This window comes from Moschus berezovskii, chromosome 6 (assembly GCF_049115385.1).
Source record: "Moschus berezovskii isolate FMDL1 chromosome 6, NW_MosBer_1.0, whole genome shotgun sequence".
Taxonomy (NCBI): Eukaryota; Metazoa; Chordata; class Mammalia; order Artiodactyla; family Moschidae; genus Moschus; species Moschus berezovskii.
Window position 1 is genome coordinate 31,958,039 of NC_142465.1, and position 28,000 is coordinate 31,986,038.

General features: G+C 55.5%; 1 protein-coding gene across 2 annotated transcripts; it reads left to right on the top strand.

Moving 5' to 3' along the window:
• The first annotated feature begins 4,600 nt into the window (after window positions 1–4,600).
• KRT80 (keratin 80) lies at window positions 4,601–27,867 on the top strand. Of its 2 annotated transcripts, none has more exons than XM_055395694.2 (9): window positions 4,601–5,040; window positions 11,016–11,224; window positions 15,782–15,842; window positions 16,117–16,212; window positions 23,683–23,847; window positions 24,343–24,468; window positions 25,114–25,334; window positions 25,794–25,849; window positions 25,947–27,867. In XM_055395694.2, exons 1-9 carry the CDS (start codon window positions 4,741–4,743, stop codon window positions 25,979–25,981), a joined length of 1,269 nt encoding a protein of 422 aa, XP_055251669.2. In that variant the 5' UTR covers window positions 4,601–4,740; the 3' UTR covers window positions 25,982–27,867. The 2 variants fall into 2 exon arrangements, with proteins under 2 accessions (XP_055251669.2, XP_055251668.2); XM_055395693.2 differs by having other exon boundaries at window positions 25,982–27,867.
• The last annotated feature ends 133 nt before the right edge of the window (window positions 27,868–28,000 follow it).

Here is a 28,000-nt window from a genome sequence, read left to right on the forward strand (position 1 = left end):
ATTGACCACAGTGTGAGGAATACTTGTTGAATCAAACCAGGAAAAGAAAAAGTTTAATTAAAAACAAATTCACACCATCCAGTACAACCTAATTTTACAAGCAACCGAGGCCCAGAAAGTCTAAGCATATGGCCCCAAACCACACGGCTAGGGAGCAGCAGAGCCCAGATCAGAAATCAGCTCTGCCCCCATCCCATGCTGCCCTCTGATCTATCCTGACCCAGTTCACAGCCACCAGCGCCCGGCAGCCTGCTGGCGCATCTCAAATTCCTTCTTTGCGTATCAGCCCTGGCAGATAGACTTGTCCACAGTGCTGGAAACATTCCCTATCTGTGGGGCCCAACACGGACACAGGCCATCACTCAGCAGGTTTGAGGAAATGGGGCCGATTTGGCGGGGGTGGGAATGGGCAGGGGCTACAGAGAACAGGAGGATGTGAGGAGGTGACATAGAGGAAGAGGGGAAGCAGGGGCAAAGGGTCTTATCTGACAGTCCAAGGAATCGTCTAGATCCTAATCCAGAGAGCCACTGGAGGGCTTTATGCCAAGTGATGAGATGCCTGCACTGTGGCGTTCCTGGGAGAACTGCTGCTCCTCGGAGCCCCTCGCGCCTCTGACACCCCGGCCCAGTCATCACCACTGTCCTACACAGATAGTTAGCCTGAAACCACCTTCCCTCCCCTTCCTGGACAAGTCTTCCTCTTCCTTCAAGCATTTGCTCACTGCCGCAAACACCTTCGCCCAGGTCAGTGCCTCTCCCATGTCTCCACAGCCTGCCTGGTGCGTGGAAGGAGCTTCATAGACACTGTTTGGGGGTGGTTTTGTTTTTTACTTATTTGTTTATTTTTGGCCGTGCTGGGAGATAGAGTCTTAACCACTGGACCACTAGGCACCATTTTCATGTCTCCATCCTTGCTGTTAGTCTCTCTTTCTCGGCTTTGGTCCTTCCCAGTATGCTCTCAGCTCCCTCGTCTCCAGTTCTGGGGCCTTCGGAAATTCTTTCCAGCCAGCCTTGGGTTGCTCAAACAGAGAGGGCACTGCCCCAGATGAGGGCATAGGTGTGGGTGTGCATTTTCGAGATAGGAGGAGGTGGGCAGGAGCTGTGCAGGTTCCTCTGGGAAGCTTCCTGGAGGAGTGTCCCAGGCTTACCACCATGTGCTGGAATGAGGCTAAGAGTCTCTTGCCCGGAGTCAAGGCACTGTCTGTCTCCCCAGGAACCACGTCCTGCTCCGGAGCCCCAGCCAGGCTGGGATGTGCTCATTGGAATATTCATCCAGCAACTATGTACTGCTGTCCTGCATTACCCCAGGCGTGTCTGCTCCACAGGCCAGCCTTGGGCAAATGGGCAAAGGGCACAGACAAGGCCCTGAAACTGTGACATAGTGATGCCATTCCTACAAGACCATCCCAGCTGGGTTGTAGGGCCAGGGTGCTTCTCCTCCCCCGAGGCTCAGAGCTGGAGGAGCCCTGGACCAGGACTCTCCCAGGGACAGGGAGACAGGGAGGCAAGAAAGAAGAGGTAGAAGGAAGTGAGCAGTAGATACATCAGCAGTTGGGAGGCAGTGACTTGGAGAGAGAAATAGTAGGCAAGAGGAAGCAGAGAAAATAAGAAAGCTCCCCCTTGATTCTTTGAGGACCAATTTCAGGAAATCCAGCCTCCCCCATTCTTACCTCTGGCCAGCTCTTGTCCCTCTTCCTTCTTCTCTCTGTACATCCAGGAATGGTTGGGAGACTGCCCAGATACCCAGACATCGCCAGAAAGACTAAAAGTTTCACCTACCCTCCATCTTCCCTCTCCCAACCCCTGCCAGGCCTCCTGCTCCCTGGGGGCCTGAACACCTAGGGAGTTTGTGCTTCATATCAAGGCCAGAAGAGGGTCATGCCAGGTCCTCAGTGAGGGTGGAGAGGCAGAGGCCTGTACAGTGGACCCCAGGGATGTTAACTCAGGAGTGGAGGGAGGCATGGGTGAAGCTAGGGGAGGCAAGGAGAAGGGGAGAAAATGGGGCTGGGAGCTTCCATGGAGTTACGTTTGGGGCTTTTTTGCTGCTCTTCCTGTTCAGCAGCCAGGGCTGTGACAGTCAAAGATACCTCTGTGACTGCACCCAAGGGAGACTGCTGGGTCAGAGGGGCAGCAGAAGGTGGGACCACATCCTTCTTCCTACCCGTAGCATCCCAGGTTAATGTGTCCTCCATGGCTCCAAGAAGCCAGGCCACCCACCAGGTAGGCACCCAGTGTTTGGACCCCAGAGACTGTCCTGCAAAGCTAGCCTTAAAGCCACGGACTAGGCAATTAACTGTGACTTGTCAAAACACTTGGAGTAGCAGATTTGAGTTATCCAGAGGTGCTCTGGAGAATCGAGCATCCAGCTTAAAGACAGGAGATGGAATCAAGCCACCAATGGTAAGAAGACATCTTTCTTTTCTGTCCCACTGTCCTTTCCAGGAGCCACCAGGCTTAGAGGCTAAGATAAGAGGAAGGGCCCATAACTCCAACTGTCTGCATTCAAATCTATTACTTATAAATTGTTGTCAACAGACAAGGCTCTTGGGGCTTCCCCGATGGCTCAAACAATCTTTCTGCAGTGCAGGAGACACTGGAGACGCAGTTTTGATCCCTCAGTCAGGAAGACTCCACTGGCAACCCACTCCAGTATTCTTGCCTGAAAAATTCCACGGACAGAGGAGCCTGGAGAGCTACAGTCCAAAGGTTGCAAAGAGTCAGACACAACTGAGCATGCACACAAACAAACAAAAGATCAGGCTGTTAACCTCTCCAAGCCTCAGTTTCCTCCTCTGCAAATCAGGGCTGTTGAAAATTAAAGCTTCTACAAAGGACGGGTGTCATGAGGACATGGGAGCTAATCCAGGTACTGGGAGCGTACCTGACCTGTCTACTGCTTTTTTGGCACCAGCAGAGCCCGTACGCCTTTGTCTGCCTTCCCCACTCTCTGCAGAGAACACAGAGGTGGCCGGGTGGGGGCAGGTAGGGTGCTGAGTTCAACCACATACCATTCAGATACCAGGTCAGGGAGGCTGGATGGACCATGCAAGTGGGTGCTGAATGGGGAGAGGGCTAGCATGTCTCAGGGGTGGGGGCACCAGACACCCCTGCAGTGACCCCCTCACCCAGAAATGTCTCAGCAGCCCACCCCCAGCATCAGAGCCCGGGATGCAGTCTAGGGATGGACTCGTGGCTTCAGGACAGATTCCTGTGTCTCAGTGAGCCAGAAATGCCCACTGTGTGAGACAGAGCTCTGGCCTGGGAGGCAGGGGGTCTGGACGGGGCAATGTGACCCAGGCAGGAGCTCCCATCTCCAGCCTGTCTCCCTCAGTCCCAGAGGGGACTGAGATCTCTCCACCCCTGAACACCAGAGTCTCTCCCAGACATGCTCCTCTCTCTTCTGTAGCACCACTACCCAAGGTGGTGTGCCAGGTCCAGGGAGGACACACAGAGCCAGCCAGCCAGGCCAAGATCATCCAGGAATATCAGGGCAGGGAGGAAGGAAGAGAGCAACTCCTTGGAAGTGGAAGAGTGGGGCCTCCGGAAATCCAGGAAGGTGGAAAGGAATGCCCTGGCCCTGACTGACCCCTCTGCCACCCCATCAGAGGCTCTGAGGGAGCAAATCAGAGTCTGCGCTATTTACACTTCACATTTAAGATGAAACCGGGGTGGAGAAAGAAGAGGAGCCAGAAGAATGGGAAGGAGTGGGAGGGAGGAGGCAGAGGCACCTTCTCACAGCCCTGGGAGCAGAGCTGCACTTGACCAGGGCCCTCTGCCCTCCAGGCTCAGCTCCCAAAAGGTGGGCTCGGGTCTCAGCCACCATCCACAGAGGGCTGGGTGCCCACCCTCTCCCAGGTTCTCTGCATGTACCATCTCCTGTGGGGTTGGTATATTCACCCCCATTTAACACAGAAGGACAGAAGTCAAGGAGCCTGCTGGAGGCCACGCCAGGGCAAGTGCTGAGTCTCAAACCAAGTCTCACTCATCCAAAGACAACTGTTTCTGACCGTGTATTTCCTCTCCAGCCCCGGAGACAGGGGGATGCACATAATAGGTGATTAATAAATAACAGATCAAAGACAGGAAGAAGGGAGAGCTGGGGGAAGAAAGAAGAAGAGAGGAGAAGTCAGGGAGACTCTTAAACGCAGAGAGAAAATAAACAGTCAAGGTGCTATTTTCCAATGCCAGGCTGGCACAGTGCCCAGGATGGCTGCCCTGCACTTGGGAGCCCAGGGACTGCGCTTGCCTCATCTTTTCCAGAGGTATGTAAGCCTAGATACGTCAGCCTTCAGGTATGCAGTGAGGTCTGCGGCGAGAGGCATTGCTCGCGCACGCTCTCTCTTCTTCCTTGGTGAATCTGTCCTTCCCCTGGCTACCTCCCCGCCCCCAGCCAGCCAGCCAGCCCAGCCCAGCCCACGTCCCCTTCCCCTGGAGCCAGGCCAGGCTTGGTTGGGAGGCCAATGACAGTGAACAGCCCCCTCAGCCTGGTAGATTCCTGCCCGGGGAGGAGATGGGTACACGGTGCCGGGGGGAGGGGCGGGAGCCGCATCATCTAACAGGTTGGTCTGGCTGGGAGGGGAGGCGTCCCGCCCTCGTGGAGCTAATGAGCACTGTGCGACAGGTGTCTGCTCCTCAGTCCCCAGCCTGTCCTGCCTGCGACGGGAGCAAGCCGCCGCCACCCCGCAAAGGCTCGCTCGCCGGTCCCTGTGCCCTGCGCGCTCTGGGACCCGGGGGGCGGCGATGGCCTGCCGCTCCTGCGTCGTTGGCTTCAGCAGCCTGAGCAGCTGTGAGGTGACCCCGGCGGGCAGCCCCCGGCCTGAGACCGCCGGATGGAGCAGCTGCGGGGCCCCGGGGCCGGGCTTCAGCTCCCACAGCCTCACAGGCTGCTGGACAGCCGGCACCGTCCCCAAGGTGACCGTGAACCCCAGCCTGCTGGTACCCCTGGATCTCAAGGTGGACCCAGCCATCCAGCAACAGAAGAACAATGAGAAGGAGGAAATGAAGGTCCTCAACGATAAATTCGCCTCCCTGATTGGCAAGGTGAGCAGAAGTGGGGGGAGGGGTCCCCAAACTAAGGCCAGTCTGGCTGGGGCAGGTGGCCGAGCTCTGTAATTCCCCCCAGCATCATGCCCCGCCCCTGCCCCCAGCCCAGCCAATGGGAAGCCAGCATTGCCAACTTCACGGGCTAGCTTTGAGCGGAGCGAAAGAGAAGGGGGAAGTCCCTACCCCATCCTGACATAGGGGAGCAAAGGACGTCAGGATGGCCTGCCTCTGAGGGGTGTCTGGATAATAACGCGCTGCATGGCCTGGGGAACCCTCTCCGCAGGCAGGGACTAGGGAGGGGCTCTGAGTGTGACCAAGAGGAGGGCCCCTCTTGGGAACAGCTGATGCAGGCATGGGCTGCAGTCAGACTCCACGGTGGACGGACAGGGCTCACCTTCCTGTCCAGGCCGTTGGATCTGTTCAGCTTCCCAGGTCAGAAGCGCCAACATAGGCAAGGGGTCACGTGGGGCGGCCGGAAGGAAGCTGAGCGGCATGGGGTACACCTGTGGTTCCTCAGGAGCTAGGAATGCGGGGGATAGGTGCTGCGAGTCTGAAACAGGTGGCCAGCCAGTCTTCCATGCCCGGACCAGAGCAGAGTGATTGAGTCCCTCGCACCTCACTTCCTGGACCCACTATCATGGCCAGCATTCTGGTCTGGGCACTGGTGTCCAGCTCTGGCCCAGGGCAGGGGCTTCAAGAGCTCCAAGGAAGACCTGTCCACCTTGCAAACCTGCTCCTCACTCACCTCCTGCAAGAAACCTCCCATGACCAGCCCTGCCAGCTCTGCTCCCTCCCTCCCTGACTGAGAATAATAGATAGTAACAGCTACTGTTGATTAACTGCTTACCCTGTGCCAGGAACTGTGCTGAGTGCATATTTATTTCTAGTTCCCTCAACCTTGGGAAAGAAGTTACTTCTGTGCCCATTTTACAGCTTGCTCACTCCCCCATCCTTCTGCCCCGGGCTGGGTCCTTCTCTCCCCTTCTTCTCCCTGCCTCTGTGTCCCTCTGCACACGGTTGGTGTCCTCCATGGGGGCTCCCCGAGGCGGACAGGGGGAATGAAGTCACAGACCTGGAGCCCCGCACTCCACAATGGCTGGTTCCCCTGCCTGGCCGATGGGGAGATGGAGCAGCCCAGAGGCAAGGCACCTCACCCAAGGTCACACAACCAGCAAGGTCTGGACTTGAACTCAGGTCTGTGAGACATAAAGCCTCTGAAATGGGAGTCACTTCTCCCCACCTCGCCCCCACATCCCAGTGCCCAGACCAGCATTCCTGCACCCACACCCGGGGTGCCTGGGGTGGGGGTGTGTCAGGGAATTGACAGCTGGAGGACAACCATCCCCTGAGGTGGAGTGCTCCCGCCGTCACCCCCGGTGGCTGCACAGCGCTCCAACTGCCAGGCAGTCCACCCTAGGAGAAGAGCCCGCTGCCCGAGGGAGGCAGGTCCCTGCAGAACCACCTCCTCTCCAAACACAGCTTAATCCCTTAAAAGGAATGCTTCATGAGCTATGTAATTTGGCTTCGATGGGTGGCTTTTCTCCGTGAACGCCAGGGCTGATATCACCCTATGCCTTTGCCATGGGGACAGGAGGGGTGTGTAGGCACAGGGAGGGGCCCGAGGGGTCTGGGTTCTGTTCCCAGAGCCAGGGCAATGCCCTCAAAGGTCTTTAGAAGAACTCGAGTTTCCCAACCCCCAGTTCAAGCCTTGGCCTTGAGACCGGTGCTCTCCATGGTGGCACACAGGGAACTGGGGGTGCCAGCCCCTTGGGGATCCTGATCTCTGAAACTCTGCCAAAGGAGACCCAACTGATCCGCCAACTCTATGGAGAAAGTCTGTTATTCGCTCATATCCCTCCTTGAAAAGACCACGAGGGCCCAAGTGGAAGCAAGCAGAGGTTAGAATGTGAAACCCAGGGTCACATTTCTGGGTTTGAATCCTGGCCTCACCTCTCACATTTGTGTAATCTCAGGAAAATTATTTAACCTCTCTGGGCCTCAGTATACATTGGTGTCTTGGGCTTGTCAAAATCAAATGGGATCATTTCTGAAAAACACATAGAAAGCCCTTACCAGGTACCAGACGTATTCTGTTTGTTATATTGAAAAGACCAGAGAACTCCAGCCCAGGGCATTTAGTCCCTGCCAGGCAGGAAGGGCTTCCCAGGTGGTACCAGTGGTAAAGAACCTGCCTGCCAATGCAGAAGGCATAAGAGACACAGGTTCAATCAGAAAGATCCCCTGGGGAGGGCATGGCAACCCACTCCAGTATTCTTGCCTGGAGAAGCCCATGGGCAGAGGAGCCTGGTGGGCTACACAGTCCGTAGGGTCACAAACAGTTGGACATGACTGAAGCGACTTGGCCTGCATGCAAGCAGGAAGGAACCTGGGAAGAAGGAGGGAAGGGCCCTGCTGGAGGGTGGGGTGGAGGACCTTCGTGGAAAGGGGTGCAGCATGGAGCTGGAAAGAAATGCAGGAGCCCAGAGTGAGATGCCATCACCAGTGCAGGGATAGGATTCTAGGCAAAGAGAAGAGACTGGCAGGGTGGCCCTCCATCCTGGGCCCTCTGAGGCACCCAGAGAAATCAGAGATCATTGAGGAAGAGCAGGAGGAAGAGGAGAAGGGCTGGCGAGGAGACCCACAGGAGTCCGCCAAGGGGCCCTGGAGCAGTGACAGTTCTTTCACTTGCAGGCTGTGTTTCCTTGGGCAAGCCACTTACCCTCTCTGTGCTTCAGATTCCAACTCCCTGCTCTACTCCTGCTCCGAGGGTAGCCTTGACTTTACGCCGGTCAAGAGACTAGTACAGCTGCAGCCATGAAGAAGGAGGATGAGCAGAAGCAGCAGCAGCAGCAAAGGAGGCCAAGAGGGTAGCACGAGGGCCATGCTGACAACAGCAGAGGCTGCAGGCTGAGCCCTCAGTTGCAGACACCAGAGGGGTGCCTAAGGAGGCTGCAGGGAAGGGACCCAGAGGGGTGGGCACGGTGTCTTCCCTTGACCTGTGTACCCTCTGGAAGTCCCCAGGGCCATCCCCCTGCCTGCACGCAGGAAAGCACAAAACAGCCTTTCCTGATGGAGAGAACTTGAGGCTCCTGGGCAAAGCCAAGTTGGGGCTGGAGGCAGGGGATCTGACACTGCCCCCTTCCTGAGGAATAGCACCTGCAAGCACCAGAGGCATCACTCTGCACACTCACCTGCCTGGGCTGTGGGCCTATGGGTTGGCACATGCAGCCCCCCAGATAGTCAGCTTCCCTCTTCAGGAGGGCCCCAGCCCAGCCCAGGCTGCTCAGTTCCCCCCAACGGAAAGCCCATCTCTCTGCACCCTCGTCTGGCTCTGCTTTTGAGCCAGAAGGCCCTCGACTCTGGAGTTGAGTCACAGTGAGTTCTGTGCTTCTGAGCCTCAGTTTCCTCATCTGTAAAATGGGAAGCAGGTAGACCACAGGCTTGCTCTCTGAGGCCCCTCCTAGAGCTGCTGCCTAGATCGAAGGGCAAGGGGTCAGCCAGGAGAGGCAGAAAGAGGAATGAGAGGGGAGTGCTTGGTAGCCTTGACAGGTTGAAAGAAGTGAAGCTGGCACCTCACAGGGTACTGGGATTTCTGGCCTTCCCTCGCCTTTGTTCCCAGAGGGAGGAGTCTTTTAGCATGGAAGGTTCTGGGTGGGGGGTGAGTTCCCATCCCCACCCACTGAGACAACAAGCAACTCCCCCAAGTAGGGGGAGGAGGCTTCCCTAAATGCCCTGCAACCAAAAATGCCCTCTGACTAGACTGGCTGGCCACATGCACACCATTTCCCAGCAGGCAAGTACTGAAGCTTAGGGTATCGAAGTAAGACTACGGGGAGGACTTCCTGGTCTAAAGGGTTTGGTGTTGCTTATGGGTGGAGGAGGGAGCATCACATCTCTTGTCTCACCCTACCCTCAGTATAAACACGGGGCTCCTACTTGTCCAAACGCAGGGAAGGTGGAGTGAGCAGAAACCTCCCACCACCCCCAGCAATCCCTCACACATGCAAGTAGGACAGAAACCCTCTTGACCACATCCCTACTGAACCTGTTTGGCTGCGACGACAGCACGCTGTTGGCTTAAAGTCGGCTTCAAGCAGAATTTACCAGCACAAACAGGAGTTACGGAGAGGAATGACAACCCACAGACGCCATCGTTCAGTGTTCCCACAGATGTCATCTCCTACAAGTGTCGAAGGAGCCTCCCCCAGGGCATGAGATCTCAGGGAAACCCCGGGGGTGTGGGTAGGGCAGACAGAGAGGGCGAGAGCCCACCTGGCGCCCAGGTTCAGGAGGAACGGGAACACGAAGGTCCAGAGCAGGCAGCCGCCATCAGATGGACCTGTCAAGAAGCTGGGCCACGGACTTGCTGTGTGAACCTCGACAAGACTGCCCTGGGCACCCATCTCCTCCTCTGTAAATGAAGCATATAGACCAGCTGATCCAAAAGGCTCCTGTCTGTGGTTCTGGCTCTTTTGGGCTGTGATTCTGGGAGCTGGTGGCAGAAGTGGATGGGAAGACTTTCGGCTACTCACTGTGGTCACAGGGAACATGTTTGAGCTGGTTGTCACAACGCTCTCATGACAACAGCCTGCCCCATTCAGGAGCCCAGCCCCAGCCACCCATCCTGCCTCAGTGGCCCTAGCCACATCCCAAGAGGCATGCAGATGGCTCTCAGTCTGACAGTGAGGGTGGTAGATGAGGACAAACGAGAAGCAGATACACTGAGGGCCAGATATTGGAGGGAAGACGGGAGGCTTCCTACAGTGGGTGCTGGCAGCACATGGAGAGGGCTGGGATGGTAGGAAGGAAAATGATGCTCGAGAGAGAGGCTGGGCCTGAAGAGGACAGGCAGGGTGCAGGAGAGGGAGGGGGACTCCCAAGCTCTGCTGGGCTGAACTGGAGGGAGGGAATAAGGGGACTCAAGAGGGACTCTGCCCACCTGCTGGTCAGTGGCTGGGGTGGGAGCCATGCAAATCCCCACAGAAGTCTGAGCAGGAGGGTGTGAAGGATGCAGAGTTTCAGAGGAGCCCTGGGCCCAGAGCCCTCCCAGGCTTTGTCCTCAAGGCAAGCCCAGCCCCAACTAGAGGCAGAAGCCAGCCCAGCAAGGGCAACTGGGCCCGCAGAGAACTTGCAGCAGACCAGAGGCCTGTGGGGCAGTGGCTCAAAGATTCTAAACCTCAAAGTGCTTGCATTCCACCCCTAGGCCTGCCGCTTGCTAACTATGTGACCTTGGGAGGGTAATTTCCCCTCCCGGTGTCGTCTCGTCGTCTGTAGAGTGCAGCTGATAACAATACCTTCCCCGGCGGGTTGTTTGGGGTTTGAGTTAAAGATGTCCAGCTCATAGAACAAGGCCTCGTGCACAGCAGGGACCACAGGAGCATTTGCTATTTGTTGCTCCAAAGCACCTCCCCAGGTTTTTCTCTCTGCAGGGGGGCAGAGCAAGTGACACCATCCCTGACTTCCAGCTGGGGAAACTGAGGCTTGGACAGACCTCAAGTCCAGGGATGTTCGGAGGATTAGCATTTAATAACTAACCAGGCCCTACCCTGCTGTTTCCAAAGCTAGATGAGACCAGGCTTGTTGAGGTGGGTGGCAGACGGGCCTCTTGACACCCCATGTTCCCTGGGGTCTCCCACCCAAGCCCCAGGCGGCCTGGAGAAGCTGTCACATGTGGGCACATTCACAGCTTAGTCCCTTTTGCCTCATCTCGCTGATTCTGCCCCCCCTGTAAGAAACCTTGGCTAATTGGCTGTGCCTCTCTGGGATTCTTCGATTCCCCCCTCCATCCTTATCGCACCATCTGCAGTTGAACAATCAGTAATTGGAGATGCCACCTGAAGGTGCTGAGTGAGGGCCCCAGGCGGGTACCTCTGAGTAGATGAGCTGCTACATCCCAGAGAGGCCCCAGGGGGGTGGGTGGCACTGGCTGGGCCACACCTGGCCCTCTCACCGCCACCCTCCCGCTGTCCCAGGTGCAAGCCCTGGAGCAGCGCAACCAGCTGCTGGAGACCCGCTGGCACTTCCTGCAGAGCCAGGACTCGGCCACCTTTGACCTTGGGTGCCTCTACGAGGAGTACCAAGGCCGGCTGCAGGAGGAGCTGCGCAAAGTGACAAAGGAGCGGGGCCAGCTCGAGACCAACCTGCTGCAGGTGCTGGAGAAGGTGGAGGAGTTCCGGATCAGGTAGGGGCGCCTATGAGGGCCAAGGGTGGGGACCAACCTTCACGCGTGGGGGCAAGGTCTGGGGGCCCAGGCCAGAAAAAGAGAAATCTTCTTTGAAAAACCATTCTTTAGTCCATCCTTACTTACTAAAGAGCTGCAACATGCCAGCAATATTCCAGATACTGGGAAGACAAGGCAGTGAATCTACAGCTACATCCCAAGCAGTGACCCTTACAACAAAGCCAGTCTCATGCTGGCTGACAGCTACGCTGCGCTTGCTAGCCTCTGGGCGTCGCAGCCCTGTCCCCTACCCCCTCCCCTTGCGCCCAAGTCCATGGGAAATTGTGTCACTAGTGACAGCAATAGATGGGCTCCTGCTTTGGCTGTAGCTTGAGATTTTGATCTCTCTTGAGCTGAAAAGGGAAGTGGGTAAGGGAAGGCAGGGGCAGAAATGATGAGGTTTGTTTGCATAAAGAAGCAACCGCCTAGAGGTAAGACACACCTGACCTCGCTGGCGGACTCGGGGTCTAGAGAGACAAGGAGAACACAGACTGGCGGGACTAGCAGCTGGCAGGCAGTACGGCCCAGTGGCCAAGGGTCTGGGCTTGGGTATGACTGTGCCCCGTGGGAGGGGGTCACTCCTTGCCCGTACCCCTCACCATCTCTGTAACCTCGGGCAAGTTGCTTCACACACGAACCTCAGTGTCCTCCTGTGTGGAGTGGGAATGGTTGATACCAAGCTAAGGCTGGTGTGAGGAGGAAGCCAAGAGTTTGGCATGGCTACCGGAGGTTAAAAATGGCCACTCCTCTGCCCCCTTGAGAAGGCTCCATGCCCAGCACACAGCAATTTGCTGAACTGAACTGGCCAGTCTAGAAAGGCAGACCAGTTAACTTCAGTAGCTCAGAGGAGAGGTGACCTTCTCTGACCAGACAATGGTCAGGGCTTCAGGGACAGGGAAGTTGGGCCAGAGCAGAGAGGCTGGTCTCTTTTCTGGAGGCCCCCAGCCAGAGAGAAGGACCAACAGGGTGCGGATGAAGCAGCCCCCACCTTCTGCAGGACTTGGGCCAGATCCAAGCCTTGTGATCTGAGGTGAGGCCCAAAGCCTCCCAAGACAGAGGGCAGAGGCAGCCTGTCAGGAGTCCCGGGCTGTGGCACAGCCTTTGCCTGCGGCTTCTCTGCATGGCCTCCCCTGCTCAGACCACATGCAGAAGGAATGGTCACACTTAAGCGTTTCCCTCTCTGGGGACCTCAGTTTCCTCATCTGTGGATCTGGCTGGGCCCCTCCCTTGGGGGGGGGCACTTCTCCCCCTCCCCTGACCTCCCAGGTCCTTGGGAAATACGCAGGGAATTAGACTGCCCATTCTGTGGCAACGAGGGAAAACTCATTGGTGCACCAGAACCCAAGACTCAGTTCACTGATACCTAGCAAGTCCTTGGCTCACAAAGGATCAGAGAATAGCAGAGCCGGGTGAGGACTTGGATTCTCCTTTTATGGAGACAGAAACAGAGGCCCAGAGAGGGTGGGGGCTTGTCCTTAGTCACACAGCCACGAGTACAAAGTCCCATCCCTCACCTGGCAAGCTACTGTGTGAAGTTGCTCCCAGGAGAGCAGCTGGATCGCATCCGCGGAGGCACTTTGTAACTGGAAATTCTGTACAAACACTGCTTGTTGTTTTAATCTGGCTCAGCCCCCTCATTTGGCCCGCTGCCTGGTTTCCATCTGCTGCCTGATTTTACTGTTTAGGCTCAGGGCCTCTCTTCCCCCTCTCTGGGTAGGGAGCCCACTGAATTGGGGGAGGTGAGGCTAGGGGGTTTCTGGGTCTGCAGGCCAGAGCCAGGAAAGCTGCAGCCTGGCTGTGCAAAGCCTGGGGCCCCCAGGAGCCAGAAGACGCCAGGCCAAGCCCTGACAGGGAGGGGTGTACTTTGCCTCTACAAGGCCGATGAGATCAGCTTCACTCCTAGAAATAAACAAGTTTGGGGGGGTGGAGAGGGTACGGGTGTAACCAGCTGAAAAGGGCTGAGAATGGGTTTGGGAGCTGGCAGCTAGCATACGGGCAGGGGATTGGAAGTGAATGGGGGACATGGTGTTTGTTGCATAAGCCTCTATAGGAATGGAGACTTCTAGAAGCTCTGATGTAGCAGGGAGCCCAAGGATCAGCTGGCTAACCCCTCTATTTACTAGGGATGAAGCAGAGGCCCAGCAAGGGGAAGCAACTTGCCCAAAGCCACATAGCAAGTGATTCAGAAATGTTGTGTACAATTGTGAAAGCTGTCTGGGGGTGAACTGCGATTGAAAAGAAGTGAAGTCAATGAGAAGGGAGGTGGGAAAGCTGAGAAGGGCAGTGAGGGGTAAGGGGAGGTTTGGCACCTCAGAGGGCTCCCACTGGACAGCTCTCTCCAATGTCCTGTTCCCAGGCAGGCAGAACTCTGTTATCCAGAGGAGAGGGGAGAGGCTAGACACAGGGCTTTCTTGGGGAGGGCCAGTCAATTTGGGCTTCTCAGCTTGGAGCTCTCCAGACCCCTGTCCTCAAGTCAGGAAATTTTTCAGAGGCCCCCAGATCCCGGAGGGAAACTTGTTCAGGTCAGCCCAGCCCTGAGCATTTGTGAAGACTGTGAGGAGACCTGCCCACTCCCTCTGCAGTGAGGATTCCCACCGTTTCTTTCTGGAAACACTGAGAGAGAGGGGCTGAGCTGGGACATGGTGATGGTGAAGGTGAAAGTCATTCAGTTGTGTCCGACTCTTTGCGACCCCATGGACTGTATAGTCCTTGGAATTCTCCAGGCCAGAATACTGAAGTGGGTAGCCATTCCCTTCTCCAGGGGATCTTCCCAACCCAGGGATCAAACCCAGGTCTCCCGTATTGTGGGCGGATTCTTTACCAGCCGAGCCACCATGGAAGCCCTGGTGTTGGAGAGGATGGTGATAATAATAGCAGTGGCTCTCGTGGGTGTCACGCACCTTTGTAAATGCTTTATGTGTTCATGAATTTAATCCTCATGAAATCAACATGATTGTGACAAAGGCACATAGAAGGAGCCTATCCAAGGTCACAAGCTAGTTAGCAAGAGAGCCAGAATTTGAGCCCAAATAATCTGGCTCTGGAACCCCAGTCTTAACCAGCACATGACTCAAGCTTCCAAGCCTCTCTCTGAGCCTCCATCTCCTCATTTGTGAAACAAGACCAAGAGAACATCCCTGGCTGGGGGCTCTGAGGGTCACAGGAGAGGCATTTTTTTGCCTTGGCAGGCTCCAGATTACATACCAGTCTCCCTGACCCACCCCACCTCCCTGTCCCTATGGCCTGCACCCTCAGGGACCCTCAAAGACTCTGAAAGCCCAGGCAGTGGCCAGGGAGAGTGTGGACCCTCCACATACTGAATTTCAGGGAGCTGAGTGCTCTGCGGGCTCTCATCCTCTGGGGGTTCTGCTCCCCTTAGTTCCTCTAGGAGGCTAGTGAAAGAGAAGGCCTGGGGGTGGCAGGTCCAGCTACCTGACATGGGTGACGGGTGATGCTGCCCCTTCTGTGAGGTCAGGGACTGGGGCAGGCAGGCGGCTGTAATTAGAGCCGCCAAAGATTCAGGCATTCCCTAGACAGGAGGGAAGGCAGCAGGAAGCCACAGAATCCCCATGTCGGTTGGGGCAGGCAGAGCTGGGATGGGAAGCATGCAGCAGGCAGACACCCATCCTGGGGGCCCAGAGGGTAAGGTCAAGGATCCAGGAACCCCATCTCCCCACCCAGCAGTGTCCTGGTTCTGAACACGAGGTGGACTCGACACATCTCATCACATGTGTAAGGAGGAGACACATCTGAGAGGAGAGGGAACACAGCTTTGGAGTGCTGGTGAATTTCAGCCCCCATGACGCACGCACCCACGCACACGCACACCCCAATAGACAAGGGAGGGGAGGAGTTTCTTGCCCTGAGACATATGGGGGGCATCTGACTGCAAAACCCATGCCCTTCCTGCCTTCTCTCCGGAGGGAAGGTGGCATGGTGTCTTGCTGTCTAGCAAAGCAGTGGGAGAAGCGTGGGGCTTCAGGGAAGGGTGGAGTTAGGAGAGGATGACGTGTGAGCAAGATGCTTGGAGCAAACACTACAAAAGGCACAGCTTTTTTGAAACTGAGACTCTCAGGGAAGGAGATGGGATAAAGAGAAGGGAGCAAAATGTCAGGGTAAAGGGACTGTGCAGTCAGGAGAGGCTTCCTGGAGGAGATGAATGTGGAGCAGAGCCAGGAAAGGGGCAGATGCCCCTGGGAGAGGAATGGCTGGTCATCGGGAAGGAGGAAGCATGGGGAGCGGGATGCCTACTTCCCCAGAGCCAACACTAGGGTATCAGGACGAGAGGGGACATGTCATAGAGACAAAGGGCTGCCTCCTCCTCAAGGAAGGGACCACTTTCTTCTAACTGCCACAAGGCACCAAAGGGATTGCAGAGGCCCCAAGCCCCACCCAAGGAGGGTTAAGCAAACCGTTGCCCAGGCCACCACATCCAGCTGAGCAGTCTGTGTGTGTGTGTGTGTGTGTGTGTGTGTTTATGTGTCTCCCTGCCTCCCCTTCTCCCTCGCTACCTCCCAGGTATGAGGATGAGATCTCCAAGCGCACGGACATGGAGTTCACCTTCGTCCAGCTGAAGAAGGTAGCCTCCCCAGCTCACCCCATGGGTTCCTTCCTCAGGGACCCTCTGCCCTCTTTTACTCAGGATCCCCAAACAAAGGCCCAACAGGCTGAGTCCCAAGACCACAGCCAGAGAGCTAAGCACCTGTCCCCACCTTCCTCCAAGGCTCTGAGCCAGATCTCCTCTGGGAATCTCCCCCATCAAATTCAGGAAGCAGAGTCCCCCCCTTACCGTACCCCTGCCCTGGGACCCCTCCATTCCTTTTCCCATCATTCACCACTGCTCCCACCCCCAGGACCTGGATGCAGAATGTCTTCGACGGACGGAACTGGAGACCAAGTTAAAAGGCCTGCAGAGCTTTGTGGAACTGATGAAAAGCATCTATGAGCAGGTGAGAAGGCAGGGCCAGGGTCCCGCTGAGCCAAACACCAACTGGCCCCTGGGTAAGGGACGCAGGGGAGGCAAAGGTATCCAGTGGGTCGTGGAAGCTTCAGCAGGCACTCACTGTTGCTGGCCACAGATGCAACCATTTCCTAAACCTGTGTGTGCTGCAGCCAATAACCCAACCTGTCCGCTCATCATTCATCTTATGGAGCATGGCAGGTTCCCACAAAGCCCCTCTCAGGGGAAGCCCCACCTTCCTGTGTTGGGGAGCACTGAGGGCATGAAGGGGGCCCAGGTACATCCAGGGAAGGGTCAGGAGGTTGCCTTGGAGCAGTGAACCAGGAGGCTTTGAACAGTAGTTCTTATTGAGCTAATTTCTCTCTCACCCCTGCAGCTTAAGTTGCAAACACCCACAGCTCTAGCTCTCGTAGGCCTGCAATGCACACTCCCTCATTTGGGGATCATACAGGGAAGATTTATAGACAGCTTCTCTGGTAATCAGACAATACAAACTTCTGCCAGACAAAAGTGACTCAGGAAGGACTTCCCTGGTGGTCCAGAGGTTAAGACTCCTTGCTTTCACTGCAGGTGGCATGAGTTCAATCCCTAGTCAGGGAACTTAAGATCCCACAAGCCATGTGGTATGGCCAAAAAAAAAAAAATCCCAGTCCCAGTAAGTGCAGACAGAGGAGCCCCCGAACACATTCTCATTTGTCCCTAAGTCCGCACTGTCCCTGGGGGGACAGTAGCCCAGCAAGGCCTGTCCCACAGCCAGTGCCACCAGCAGATGAATTCTGGACTCTGCCCCTTGGCAGCGTCTGCCTCCGGGGCTTCCTCTGGGATGTGTGCTCTCCTCGCTACACTCCCCATCTTCTCGGGGCTGAGGAGGCTGATGGGGTGATGCTTTGATTCAGCTACAAGCAGGCAGGACCATTCCTGAGAGTGACAGGGCACAGCAGCCTGTGTGCGGTAAGCCGCTGGTACCAGCTACGGCAATGCAGCCCAGGGCAGAGCAGGGGTCAAAGTCACCACTGCAACCAGAAAGACCTGCTCAGGTGCCTGAGGGGCTGCTGACCAGGGCTTCAGGGCCTCGCCCTGTGGAGAGGGAGATTGGGCCTCATGGCTACACATGGACCCGAGACATCTGTGCAGCAGTGGGAGGGAGCAGAAGAGAGAACCTCCCAACCCTTGCCAACATTAGGGAGGCAGCCCTCATGGGCAGACCACCCCGAAATGCTTCTTGTCCCCAGCAGGGTCCTCCGCAGCCGGCCCAAGTCCTGAGGGGCTCACCAGGGCACTGTGTCCACTGAGTGGCTTGGGACGTGGATGAGAGCTTCCTCTGCCCACAATCACCAGGGCTGGCGCCGCCCAGCAGACGTCAGCAGGGCCACAGTTTCAGGGCCTCCAGTTCAGCCTGCTCGCCAACATCTCAGGGAGCCCAGGGCCAGGCGGAGGCCCTACAGGTGTAGAGACATAGCTGAGGAAGGCTGGGCACAGCCAGCCATATACCTGAGCACTGAGCAGACATGCCTGCTGAACTTCGGGGCCCCGCCCCCCAGCCAGGCCGCCGACTCCATCTGAACTTGGCAGCCCTTGGGCCCCAATCCTGATTCTGCCCTTTTTTTTTTTTTTTCACCATTTCTGTGACTTGGGGCAAGTTATTTCTCCTCTCTGTGTCTCACTTTCTTCATCTGTTAAATGGGGAGAGTGATCATAGCAGGTTCATCATGCTGTAATGGAGTAAATCACTTAACAAACTTTTATGGCATGCCTGCTAGGTGCCAGGCACTGACCTCACAGCTGTGAGCCAGGCAGGCAAGTTTCCTACCTTCAGGAGAGCACAGTTTAGCTAAGCCGGCACAGGTGATAGGCTAATAAACACATCTGGCCGAGATCATTTTGGAGGGGAAAAGTTGCTGGTGTGCAAAGAAACTGGGCCATGCCTTGGTGCTAGAGGGGTTGCGGCCATGCGTCTCTGAGGAGGCCCTAGAGAGTGAAGCCCCAACCTGGAAAGATTCAACTCAGCAGAGACTTGAAAAGGCTTCAGCAGAAGGCAGGGCCGTGTGAAGCACCTGAGGCGGGAATGTGTGATCCTGGGAGGGAGAGAAAGTGGCAGCTGTGGCTAAGACAGAGTGGGCAAGGGCCAGGTCGTGCAGGGCCGGAGGCCCAGGATGGGGCGTGGACATTATTCTAAGCAGGATGGGTAGCCCTCGGTGGGGACGGAGGCAGGGTGCTGTTGGAGGGCTGCTGTGGAGAAGGGGCCCCAGTGAATGCCAGAGGGGTTATTACATACGTGTACGTGCTAAGTCACTCAGCCGTGTCTGGCTCTTTGTGAGCCCAGTGATTGCAGTCCGCCAGGCTCCTCTGTCCATGGGATTCTCCAGGCAAGAACACTGCAGTGGGTTGCTGGGCCCTCCTCCAGGGGAGCTTCCTGACCCAATTATTACATACACATTCTATTATGTTTTATTATATCATATCACATTGTATTTATACTATATTATATCGATACTACCATATTATATTGATACTATCATATATTATAACATGATGTATATAATGTAGCATATATAGTAAATATTATTATATAACATGCATTATATATAATGTGTAATAATAAAATATTATTTTCTATATTGTATACTATATAATCATATTTTATTGTTTTATTTCTAACATATTAATATAATATAATAATATATTAAAATAATAAAATATGATTATATAGTATATAATGTAGAAAATAATATTTTATTATTATTACACATTAAAGAATGCATATATATATATATATATAAAACAATAGCAGGTATTATTGTTTTGGGTGGCAGTAAGGTGGCAAGTTGGTGTCGGGACATGAGGTTTGAGTTTCCTTGCATGTACCTCCTCAGGCTGAGAGGGCAACGCTGACCCATAAAGACTCCCCATACCAATGGGTCTCTAAGCTGGCCCTGCCTAGTAGAAATATAATGCAAGCCACACAGGTAATTGTAAGTTTGCTAGGAGCCACATTTTTTTTAAAAGTGAAGAAAGAGAAAAAAATAATTTTAATATATTCTATTAGGCCAGTATATCAAAAATATGATTATTCAACAAGTAATCATTATAAAAAATGAATGGGCTTTTTCACACACGTTTTCCCATTGTAAATCTTCAAAATCTGGTGTGTATTTTACACCTCCAGCTCATCTCAGTTCAGACTGGCCACATTTCAAGTGCTCACAACCACACAGGGCTAGCGGCTACCCCATCAGACAGAGCAGGTCCAAGAAAAGAAAGGTGCCAGCTGTGCCACCTCGGGTGGAAGAAAAACATGGTGGGATGTGAGTAGCCCCAGGAGGGCCAGGCACCAGTCTCAACTTTGGAGTAGATACTGAAAAAGCACTACTATATAGCCCACCCCAGGGTCCCAGGAAACAGCCCTCCCCACTTCCCGAGACGCACATACATACACGCGTGTCAGGATGTTTATAGAAAGCCTATCCCAGAAGCCAATGGCTATGGGCTGCTCAGGGCCTCAGCTACGCATTGAAACCACCTGGGCAACACCCCTTCCCCTCACCTCCAGGGATGCCGACTGGTGACAGCACCCTGGGGCTCCCACTCCCCCTCAGCTTCCCAACTCACCAGCTCCCAAGTGCACTGGGGCCAGGCTGCATCCAGCCAGCAAGCCACCTGCCCCACCTGCAAACTCTTGGTCCAGGGAGATTAGCTACAGAATCTACTGACAAGCCCCTGCAGCCAGCACACCTCCCGGGAGACTGACCCCTACAAAAAGGACCTGGCATGTCTAAGTGCCTGCCTTCATGGTGCCCCAGCAGGCCACTCCAGGAACAAGCTACTCAAGCCCTGGACACTTCCAGCTCCTTCACGTTTTCCAATCACACCAATAGTTTCCCTGTTGTTTATTGAGCACCTGTATTCCAGGCACCAGGCTGAGTGCTCTCCAGACATAATCTCATTTAATCTTTCCTATAAATCTATAAAGTAGGGAAATTATTAAGAGAGCACAGACTTTGGAGCGGCTTGGATTTGAATCCTGGCTCCATGATTATATGACTTGAGCCAGTTCCTTTATTTCTCTGTGCCTCAATTTCCTCATCTGTAAAATGGGGAGGACAATAGTACCTAGCTCACAGGCCCGTTGTAAGGATTTATTTTGCTAGCATATCCTAAAGCACTTAGAACAGTGTCTGGCACATGGTAAGTATTTAATAAATGTCAGCTTATTTCAATTCCATAATTATACCCATTTTTCAAATGAGAAAACTGAGGCTCAGCTAAGTTTAAAGACTTGGCCAGGGTTAACCTAGCTAATAAGAGGTGACATTATTCAGAGCCCAGTGCCATTGAACACTACATCTTACTGAGCAGTACTGTTACCCCTCAGTCACCATATTCCCTGACCTGGGGGACCACGATGACAATAGTCACACCTATGGCGGCCTCCTCACTCTGGCTCCTAAGAAAAGCTCTAAACTTGAATCAACCTGATTCTTGCCAGTCTGGAGATGCACATCCTCCCTAGCTCCCCCCCGCCCCCACCCCGCCAGCATGGCAATCCCACACCACACAAGTCAGCATTGTTATGTCCTCTGAAGCCCGGCAGGGCCAGCGTGTCTGAACAGGTCTGCAGATGATCCAAGCCCTCCACTTCCTGCTTCTGTTTACCACGCTCGTGCTTACACTGGCTCTTTCCAGAAAGGACCTGAGGCTGCCCCATCAGCCGGGTTTCGCCCACCCTTTTGCTGCAATAGTGCCCTGTGCTCTGACAGTGCCCTGGCCTTCTCCTTGCCATAACAAATGCCACCTTAAGCCTGGGGAAGAAGTGTCCCTGGAAAACTTTGTCTGAAACACCCCCATGCCTGCCAACCCCCAGCACATGGTGACCAAGGAGGCTCCAAGCGGCATCTCTGAAACTGGTTTGCTGCCAAACCCCAGCTGGGATGTCAGTTCCATCTGGAAAATGTCAATCTCCAGTGAGGACCCAGGAAGCAGAGGTGGAGCATGAGTCTATTCAGGCAGGGGTTGGGATCTTCCCCTGCTCTTGCTCAGAGATCTCTGTTAGATGTATTTGAAGATCAACCAAAACCCTCCATCAGGAGACCCTCTAAAGGACAGCTGGCCACTGAGCTCAGGGTCCCACCAGCTCCAGGGTGGAGACGGGTGGCCTGCCACTGCTCAAACTTCCTTTTCCAGGAGGCGATCCTGACCACCAGTGATGCTAGTGGGCAGGGTTAGGCAGTGAGCAGACAGGGAAGGGGTGGCCTTCCTCTGCAGGCCTCGCAGCTGCCCACCCCCGCGGTCTCCAGCCACAGGGATGCAAGCCGCAGGTCAGATGTAGCAGCCTCTGCAGGTCTAGACTCCAGAGGTTCAGCCACAGCCTTTTGGAGCAAAAAGACGGATGAGGGCCAGGAGGGGGCCCAGAGTCAGAAACCAAGATTGGAATGTAGTCATGAGCCAAAAACAGAACCTGGATCTGAGCGGGCCTCCTGATCCAACTGCCCTTTTTCAGGAAATACAGAAGCCAGAGGAGCATGCTAAACACCAGCATGTGGGGCAATCAGGAAGATTCAGATTATAGGCAAGCAACCTGAGGTTTTCAATAAGAAAAAGACAGGGAGGGAAATAAAAGAGAGAGAGAGATGAAGAGAGTATCTACAGAATAAGAGAGACATGTGGACCAATGACGGTGCATGAACCTTGTTTGGATCCTGAATCAAACAGAAAAAAGGTCTTTTTTAAGCTTTCTTTAATTTTATATATTTTTAAATTTTATATAGGGCTTCCCTAGTGGCTCAGTGGTAAAGAATCTACCTGCAATGCAGGAGACCCAGGGAAGATCCCCTGGAGAAGGGCATGGCAACCCACTCCAATATACTTGCCTGGAGAGTTCCATGGACATAGGAGCCTGGTGGGCTACAGTCCATGGGGCAGCAAAGAGTCAGACAGGACTGAATGACTAACACACACACACAAACACACACACCCATATATATATGCATGTGTGTGTAAAATGAAAACACTGACCACATCTGAATGCCTGAAGTAAGGGTCGAGGATGAACTGTGCCATCCGCATCCCACCCCTCCCACCCCCGGCTGAGCCCCACCAGCCTCCCTGGGTGCCTGACCCCTCTCCCTGCCTGTCAGGCTCCTCGGCCGCCTGACTCACTCCGTACAATGCTGGCCACGGACACTCTGCTTACACCCACTCACTCCTCCTTTCCACACGGGGCCCCGCCCAGGCCCGAGCTACTGATCAGCACCTCTAGGAGAAGCAGCCCAGGGCCCTGGAGGTGATACCTTGCAGCCCTTCCAAAGACCCCTGTCCCCAATGGCTTTGCTACACACCTCTGAGCCTTCACTCTGGAAAGCTATCAGACTGCAGGGCATGACAGAAGCATATGTGGGGCTTCAGCGCCCGTCCCTGCCCCTCTCAGGGAGCTTAGCAGGAGCAGCAAAGCTCTGGGTCCAGCCCCGCCCTCACAGCTGTTTCCGTCAACTCTGGGTGCCGCAGCTTCTTCCCTGTCTGTAATCTGGGGCTGACAATCGTACCAGCCTTGTGAGGATGAGACGTGGACATGCCTGGGAAGCATTTAGCACACACACCGCCTGGTCTCTCAGGAGCCCCCAGGGAAATGGGAAGTTTTACCGCTTCCAGGGGTCTCTGAGGACACAGGCTGGCATTTTCTAGGCAAAGAGGAGGACAGGGAGGAGGGGAAAGAAGGATCCCAAAGGACAGCAAGAAGACAAAGATACTGAGGCTAAATCCTGTCGTTGCGGCTGGGCAAGCCCCTCAGCTAGACAGGGAGGGGCAGTGAGTCTCCAGAGCGACCCGGAAGTCACCTGGGCCTCCGCTGCTGGCGGGAGAGCAGGGATGCATGATCGTCACCCTCTGGTCCCCTCCTGCCCTCATCACTCACGGACTTCCATTCCCACATGCATTCAGCAGAGACACCCCTTTGCCAGATTCGGAGGCCTGGGGGTGAAAATGCCTCAGCCAGGCCCTCGAGGAGCTCCCGTCCTGGGAGGGCAGGGGTGGGGGAGGCCAAGCTGCACAGCACTGAGCCTGCTGACAGAATGCCCTCAGGCCCAGATGTCCAGGGCCCGTTCCTCCTCTGCCAGGAGGCAGGAGGCCCACGCTGGGAGCATACAACGGTGTGTGTGTTGGGGCGGGGAATGGTGGGAACTGAAGAGGAATAAGGCTTGCAAGTGGGCCTCTAGAGCCGAGGGTCCCTCCCTGCCAAATCAGAGAGGAAAGCCAACAGGTAGGTGAGCTGGGAGTTGGGGGGACTGCTTCTTAAGAGTGCAAGCTGCTGCAGAGGCAGGGCAGGGGGACGTTTATCCCCTGATCATCTCTCAGGGAGACAGAAGCCTGCCCTCCACCCACCAGGGAACGAAGAGACTATGGGGACTATGGCTGAGGGTCTGGGGCCCCCCGCCAGCCCTGAGTCCCCATGTCTGTACCCCGTCAGGAGCTGAAGGACCTAGCAGCCCAGTTGAAGGATGTGTCGGTGACCGTGGGTATGGACAGCCGCTGCCACATCGACCTGAGCGGCATCGTGGAGGAAGTGAAGGCCCAATATGATGCCATCGCGGCTCGCAGCCTGGAGGAGGCCGAGGCGTATTCCCGGAGCCAGGTTTGGGGCTGGAAGGCAGGCTGGGGGGATGGAACCAGGGCAAGATGGGCAGCAGCAGAGGTGGCAAAGGCCGCCCACAGCTCTGGGCGCTGAGAGTCCAGGAGAGATGAATGGGGAGACACAGGGGTGATGCAGCCCCCAGCAGTGAGTTCCCAGGCAGGGACAGAGGATGCAAGAGGCCAGCGATGTGCCGGACCGCGGAGGGGACGGGGACGGGGCAAGCCTCAGTCCGCACCCTTCAGAGGCTCATGGGGTGCTGCACCCAGTGACTCCAGTCCAGCTGTGGGCACGGCCCGTGGGGCTCAGTCTAGGACGGCCAAGAGGGTATCCAGCGATGGACGTGGTGGGGGCAGGAGCAGGGAAGGAGGGAGGCGCTGGCCTGGGAGTGGTGGGTCACAGAGGAAGATGAAGCCAAGGGTGAGGAAGGAGGAGGCCCAGGGGTCCTGGGGGGACACACTGAGCTCCCCTGACCGCCACCCCCTCCCCGGCCTCCAGCTGGAGGAACGGGCCGCCTGCTCGGCCGAGTTTGGGAACAGCCTCCAGAGCAGCCGCAGTGAGATCGCTGACCTCAACGTTCGCATCCAGAAGCTCCGATCGCAGATCCTCTCCATCAAGAGCCACGTGAGTGTCCGGAGGACCCACCTGGGCTGGAGCAGGGCAGAGTGCAGGACACGTGCTCTCTCCTTCACACACACACACACACACACACACACACGCTCACACAGGCTGTGTCGACGTGAGTCCTGGCTTTGTGACCCTGGACAGGTCACTTAGCATCCCTGTGCCTGAATTTCCTCATCTGTCCTTAGACGGCTCTCAGGACCACATGAGCTTGGCCAGTAAAAGTGCTCTGTGAATTGGCCAGGGCTGTTGGAACGTTGGAGGGTCCCCTACACACACACCCAGAGCCCACCGCCTCCCCCCGGTCTCCCACCAACTCTATGGAGAAAAGCAAAGGGAAGCATAAGCCCCAGCTTCCAGATAGGACGAGCCTTCAGAGAAGTGCCATCCTGGAAGGACAGCTGGGACAGGCTCCTTTGGAATCCTGCCATATTTGGTAGCCTTGGGAAAGTGTCTCCTTAGGTCTAACTGAATGGCCTCTTGCTGCGATGCACTCCATCACCGTGCCCAGGAACGCCGTGCCGAGTCCTCCCTCCCGATGCACACTCCCACCAAGGACAGAGGTGGGCTCCTGGCCCTGACCCTCTCTCTCCCTCCCTCCTTTCTCACTGACCCCCCTTTCTCTCTGTCCTCCCAAACTTCCAGTGCCTGAAACTGGAGGAGAATATCAAGGTGGCCGAGGAACAGGGTGAGCTGGCCTTTCAGGATGCCAAGGCCAAGTTAGCCCAGCTGGAGGAGGCCCTGCAGCAGGCCAAGAAGGACATGGCGCGGCAGCTGCGCGAGTACCAGGAGCTCATGAACACCAAGCTGGCCCTGGACATCGAGATCGCCACCTACCGCAAGCTGATGGAGGGCGAGGAGAGCCGGTGAGGAGCAGGGCCAGCGGGGTGGGCCTGAGAGAGGGGGAGGCCTGGAAGCCCCCCGGGAAGCCAGTCCCACCCACCCCCTCACCCCCCAGCGTGATACTGTGAGCCTGGCAGGCCTGGGTTCATGTCCTGGCTCAGCCACTTACAAACTGGAACTTCAGTCCAGTTTACTCAATTCTCAGTTTTCCTATCAGAAAAATGGACTTACGATAAGTATGCCCCACCTGTGCATACAATCCCGTGTGCAAATACCGGCCACCAATCAGTGCTCAGCAAATGATAGCCATTCAAGCAGGGGAGAGGGGACAGAGGTAGCTAGCCAAAGTCACACAGCAGGGCAGCCCAGAGCTGGGAGGGACAGCCAAGAATTGGCCTCTGCCTGCCAATCCCCAGGCCTCCGATCCCAGGAGAGCTGAGTCACAGGTTCCCTTCACATCCCACCATCTCTTCCTCCCACAGGATGGACATGCCCTCAGCCACCGTGGTCAGCGCTGTGCAGGCCAGATACAGACCTGGTGAGCCTGCTTGCCCCAAGAACCCATGGTGGGAGGGGGACAGTGGGGGGGATCATGGCCCTAAAGGCATGATATTAAATGCCTCCCAAACCTCCAGCCCCTACCCTGCCCCACCCTTTATGTTCCCTGTAGCTGTCTCCAAGTCCGGCCTCTCAAGAGCTCCCTCTCGGAAAAAGAAGAACAAGAAAGGCCCTGTGATCAAAATCACTGAAATGTCAGAAAAGTTCCTCTCGCAGGAGTCAGAGGTCTCAGAGTAAGGCCGCTGTCCATACCCCAGGAGCCCCAGGTCACTCCCCTGCAGCAGCAAGGACATAAGCTAGACTCAAGAAAGCAGCTTGGAGCCTCTAGGTTGGGAAGGGAGGCAAACCTGATCCTGAATGGAGAAGAGGGTTGAAAACAGTGACTGCTTTTTTGCGGGAATGGGACAGGACTGTCACCAGTTACTCAAAGGCACTCAGCTCCATATCAATATCTCACAGTCCACCCTTCCAATACCTGGCCAGAGGTCGTCCTGCCTGGGTAAACTGGAATTGGGGTTTTGCCTCCACCTCCTTGCTCCTCGCACAACAGGGGTCTCTAACCAAGCTGCCTTTGATCCTTTGCCCAACCCTTGCCCTAAACTCACATCTCAAGTCTTGCCTTACCTCTGACTAGGAACAGAAGTGAGTGCCCTCACTCCCCTAGCCCCAGCCAGCCTCAGACCAGGGGCTGATGGGGACTACATGGGCACCCTCCAGTATCCAGGGTTCTTGGGGAGGCACCTGCCTTTCCTGCACCACCGGGGCTTCCCGGAGACCTGGCAGTATTAGGGAGTGAGGGGAGGAGGCTCCCTGGATGTTTGGGGCCTGAGCCCAGAACTCTGAGATCAGCCCAGACACCCGTGCCCATCCCCTCCTCCGTGAGTCCCTCCCAGCAGGTCACGGTCAGAGCTGGACAGCTGTCCAGCCAGCTCCCAAGCACCTTTTCTAGAAGCTTTTCTTGCCATGACAAACTCCCTGATGGGGGAAGTGGGAAGTAGGGGAGACCGGGCAGCAGAACTGGGCCCTCTGTTCTCCTTTCTGTCATTCTGGGTTTCACCACAGGGCCTGGGGTCTGAGCTCTCTGCCTCCCGTCCAGATGCTTCCCAGACCGAAACCTGGTTTGGGCGTGCACCAGACCCTGGAGACTCCTCTCACCACCCCTGCTGTGAAACCCCAAGCCCATTGCCCATGAATCCCACTCCTGAGGGTCTCCATTCCCTTCTTCTTCCTCCACGTCTGCCCCTCTGCTGCCAGCAGGGTCATGAAGAAGGCACTGTCCACTCAGGTCTGGGAACTTCTGAGCCCTTGAGGTCAGGTTGGGGGGCCCCAGTGACTAACTAAAGAGAAATTCTGCAGCAGCGATCCAACAAGAAGGTTTGGGGCTTAGAGGAACGCTCCTCTTCCATCCTCTTTGCTCTCACCTTCAGGGTCTTCCAGGGAATCTGGCAGCTCCACCCCCAACCCCATATGCCACCTTCTCTTCCTCCCTTTCCTCTCCCGACCTCCCCCTCGCCTCACCTCCTCTGCTGGACCCAGGCTTTGATTCATTCATCTCATTTTCCAGGACAGGGTGGCCCAAGGCCCTGGCCCCCTTCTAGGCCAGAAGGTCCTCCGGGCCTGTTGGGGGTGCTGAAGGGCTACTGACGCTCAGGCTTGAGAGAACTCAGACATATACTTATCTCTCAAGTTTCAAAAGGGTGCTGATTGCTGCTTTTTCTCCACCTATTTATTGGTTTCCATGGGAGCAAATCCTCAATGGGGATATACGATATTAAAAGTATATATATTATTTTTTCATAACTTATATAGCTTTTAACTTATTGCTTCCCTTCCTGTTTCTGCATAATCAATGCTATATATTATACTATCTGGAGAGATAGCACATGTTCCAGCCAACCCACCCGACTGGCTGACTTCTTGGGGGTAATGCCCCCTTCTCCCTGCAAAGGGATGAAATAAAGTGCTGAGATTGTTCATGGATAGAGCTGTGTGTCTGTCTGCTTTTATATCCCCTCTCAGGATTGGTCAGTCATTGGTCAAACAGGTTAACCATAGGACTTTGGAAATCCTCCAGTTATGGGAAAGGGAGTCGAAGGACCTAGTGATACCTTCAGACCAATGCAACTTGGCC